This window comes from Orycteropus afer, unplaced genomic scaffold, assembly GCF_000298275.1.
Source record: "Orycteropus afer afer isolate SDZICR_OR568_19922 unplaced genomic scaffold, OryAfe1.0 scaffold01087, whole genome shotgun sequence".
NCBI lineage: Eukaryota > Metazoa > Chordata > Mammalia > Tubulidentata > Orycteropodidae > Orycteropus > Orycteropus afer.
In genome coordinates this window covers 169,429-173,206 of record NW_006922674.1, presented here as the reverse complement: position 1 = coordinate 173,206, position 3,778 = coordinate 169,429, and the positions used below count along the sequence as shown (strand labels likewise).

Genomic DNA, 3,778 nt, shown 5'->3' with positions numbered 1-3,778 from the left:
GATACTCACAAATATGTGGACATCAAATAATATTTTCCCAAATATCAATGTGTCAAAGAATAAATCAAAATAGAAATCAGAACATGTATTATGATAAATAAAACTGAAGATACAGAATATTAAAATGTAACGAAGGTAAAGAAGAGTATAGAAGGAAATATATAGCTGGAAATATTAAGACAGAATAAAGATCTCAAAGCAATAACCTGACCTTCTAAATTAAAACATTGGAAAAAGAATATAAATCTAAAGCAATCAGGAGGAAGGAAAAAAATACCAATAAAAAGGGAAAAGGGAACCGAGCTTTATAAGAATAACATTTCATATATTACTGGAATTAAAATAACATTTCTATAGATCACTAGCATCTGACTTATGGTGACCTCATATTTCCATGTCAAAGATATGATGTCTTTAATGGAGTTCAGCCTCCTGAGAAGCTATCACACAATTCTGTAATTAGGTTCATCCTTTACAAATATATATATATATATGTATATATATATATATATGCAAGAGAAAAGTGGAGGAAAAAAAGAGAAACTTACAACTGCATAAATTTGCTCTTCAGGTTTTTACTCTTCCCAATTTGTATATTTTTCATATTTCTTAGGCAGTTTTTTTTAATATTTTTAAATATATTTTTTATATTTTACTTTCTGTGGGAAAGATATACTGTAGTGAGCTTAATCTAATTTAGTGAAAAACAAAAGTTTCAGAATATAGTCAAGAACTTTATTGTCCTTATGTGTTTGTGTAGATCTGTCCTTACATAAGAAGAATGATGATTGTTAAAACATGAAGCCAAGAAAGAGATCCTTGGTTTGACAAGTGTTGACACTGGAGTCCTTAGTTCTTGTTTAAAGTTCATCATTCCAACAAAGATGAGGAATATCTCGATGGTGACCAAGTTTATTCTGCTGGGCATCCCACACACAGAGGGTTTGGAGACTATACTCTTTGTCCTGTTTTTGTTCTTCTACCTCTTCACCCTGATGGGGAATCTGCTCATCCTACTTGCAATTGTCTCCTCTGCTTGCCTTCACACTCCCATGTACTTCTTTCTGTGCAAGTTGTCTGTATGTGACATTTTTTTCCCTTCGGTGAGCTCTCCCAAGATGCTGGTCTACCTCTCAGGGAACAGCCGAGCTATCTCCTATGCAGGCTGTGTGTCTCAGCTCTTCTTTTACCACTTTCTGGGCTGCACGGAGTGTTTCCTGTACACTGTGATGGCCTATGACCGCTTTGTGGCCATATGTTACCCTCTGCGCTACACAGTCATTGTGAGCCACAGAGTGTGTGCCATCCTGGCTATGGGCACTTCATTTTTTGCCTGTATTCAGGCCACCTTCCTAACCACTCTCACCTTCCAGTTACCCTACTGTGGTCCCAATGAGGTAGACTATTACTTTTGTGACATCCCAGTGATGCTGAAGCTGGCCTGTGCAGATACATCAACCCTGGAGATGGTGGGATTCATCAGTGTGGGCCTAATGCCCCTCAGCTGCTTCCTTCTCATTCTCACCTCCTACAGTTTCATTGTTGGCTCTATTCTTCAAATCCACTCTGCAGAGGGCAGACGCCGAGCTTTCTCCACCTGCAGTGCCCACCTCACTGCCATCCTTCTCTCCTTTATGCCAGTGGTTCTCATCTACCTGCAGCCCACTCCCAATCCCTGGCTTAATGCAACTGTTCAGCTTCTGAATAACTTGGTTACTCCTATGTTGAACCCTTTGATCTACAGTCTAAGGAATAAGGAAGTGAAATATTCTCTGAGGAAGGTGCTACAGCAATTGGACTTACTTCCTGAGAAGTGATAGAAAGAGATAAATAGCTAAAAATTCAGAAGCACTGCACAGCTTACAAAAGTTATGCTATAAACAAGATACTATCACTGCCCCTTTGTGAAAAAGAATCTAAAACTAAGAAATAAAGTGATTTGCTCCAGGTCATATAACTAAATCCTTCCCAGGAAGGATTGTCTTTCCAGCTGGCAAAATAATCTGAGCTTTTTTACTCATTCTTTATTTCTCCCTCCGTTTTCCTCCTCTCCCCCTCTCAGCTCTTTTCCTCCTCTTCTCTTCTCCTTCATGGTGGCATTTGACTGCTAACCAGAAGGTTGGTGGTATAAGCCCACAAGCCACTCCTCAGAAGGAAGACTGGGCAATCTACTTCCATAGAGATACCACCTCAGACATCCAAGGAAGGGTCGCTATGAGTTGGAATTGACTCAACAACACTGAGTTTTTTTTTTTTTTTTTTTGTAATTATCTCCTCAAATGTCTGTTTTGGGTATACCCTCATTTGATGGTCTAGATGTTGTTGAAAAAATAGTAGAGCTGGAACCTCATCACTTCAGGTGGCACCCTATGACTTTTGAAGCATAAGTGTGTTGGATAAATAAAAAAGGACTTCTGATTGGGACCTGAGACAGGTGTCTGTGGGGGGAAGCAGAGATATCAGTGTATTGTCACTTACAAAGCCTATCTAGAAATAGCCTGTCTGGAAATACCTGTATAGAAATAGATCTAGGGTTAGGCTGACACCGGTGGATGAAAGGTAGTGTGGAGAAATCAGATAGCATTAGTCCAGAGGAGTAATTGATTCTGTTGTTTTTCAGTATTAGAAAATTTTGACTTTGTATTCTGTAACACAGCTAGGGGGCATTGCTGATCCAAAGCTACTATTTTGTATTGTGTTTTAGGATATTTTCCTTACAAAAAGGCTGTGGCATTAGCCCTCTATCCTTACATTTTTTTCCCCCTTTTTGCCTAAATGTGAGACTTAATGAAACATGCTATTCAGGCAGAAATTTGAAGGAAAGAAAGGACAGTGAGAAGAGGGTGATAGGAAGAGAATTTCCTGAAGCAGAGACAAGCTTGTCTTCTTTTGGTTCTTCCAGGATCAGAGAGCAGTCAGGAATCTGCCAGCCTGAACTGGCCCCAGTAACATGGCGTTTTGGCCTTATGCCAGGGGGTGAGCCAAAGAATGCTCTTGAAGGGGAGAACACTTTTTTTCTGCTCACTTTTCTTAAGCTTTTAGGACACTTTCATTGCTTCCTGTGGGTTTTTAAAAATGTATATCTAATGGAGTTCTGGCAAGATGGCAGACTAGGCAGAAAGACTGCACAGATGCTCTTCAACAAAGAAAAGGGAAACCAATTAACAGACACAGAAGATGATCTTGGACCCCTGAGCCTTGAAGGGAAAGATACAAAAGTGGACTAAACCCCAACTAGCAGAAGAATTTGCAGAAAATACCAAAAATGGAGACACACAGAGCTGTGGTCTGGCAGCGACAGATGGCTTGGAGATTCCCGAGTAGTGGTAGGACTTAAGAATTAACCTAAAAATCACCCTGCTAGCCAGGGACTGCACGGACTGTGCACGGTGGCCGGGGAACAAACGTAGAAGGTGAAGAGAAAGGTGGGCTGAGCTGTGGACTTTTGCCAACCCGGAGGGTGCCACCATTTTGTAGGTTTAAAAAGTGGCTTGACAATTTTGGATATTTAAAGAGACAGCACTAACGCAGATTCCTGTGGTGGCAGGACTTAAGAATTAACCTAAAAATCACCCTGCTAGCCAGGGACTGCACACAGGACTGTGCACGGTGTTTGGGGAATAAGCAGAGAATGTGAAGAGAAAGGTGGGCTGAGGTGTGGACTTTTGCTGGTCTGGAGGACACCACCATTTTGAAGGTTTAAAAAGCTGCTTGACTATTTTGGATATTCAAAGAGACAGTGCTCTCACAGATTTCTGGGGCTTAAGAACACGTTCTG

At 40.6% G+C, this 3,778-nt stretch overlaps 1 protein-coding gene across 1 annotated transcript; it reads left to right on the top strand.

Moving 5' to 3' along the window:
* The first annotated feature begins 884 nt into the window (after positions 1-884).
* On the top strand, positions 885-1,817 carry LOC103212755 (olfactory receptor 149-like). The gene has a single exon (XM_007958706.1). The coding sequence runs from the start codon at positions 885-887 to the stop codon at positions 1,815-1,817; it is 933 nt and encodes a 310-aa protein (XP_007956897.1).
* The last annotated feature ends 1,961 nt before the right edge of the window (positions 1,818-3,778 follow it).

Coding starts and splice junctions, on each gene's coding strand:
- LOC103212755 (XM_007958706.1), top strand. CDS start 885: ATGAGGAATATCTCGATGGTGACCAAGTTTATTCTGCTGGGCATCCCA.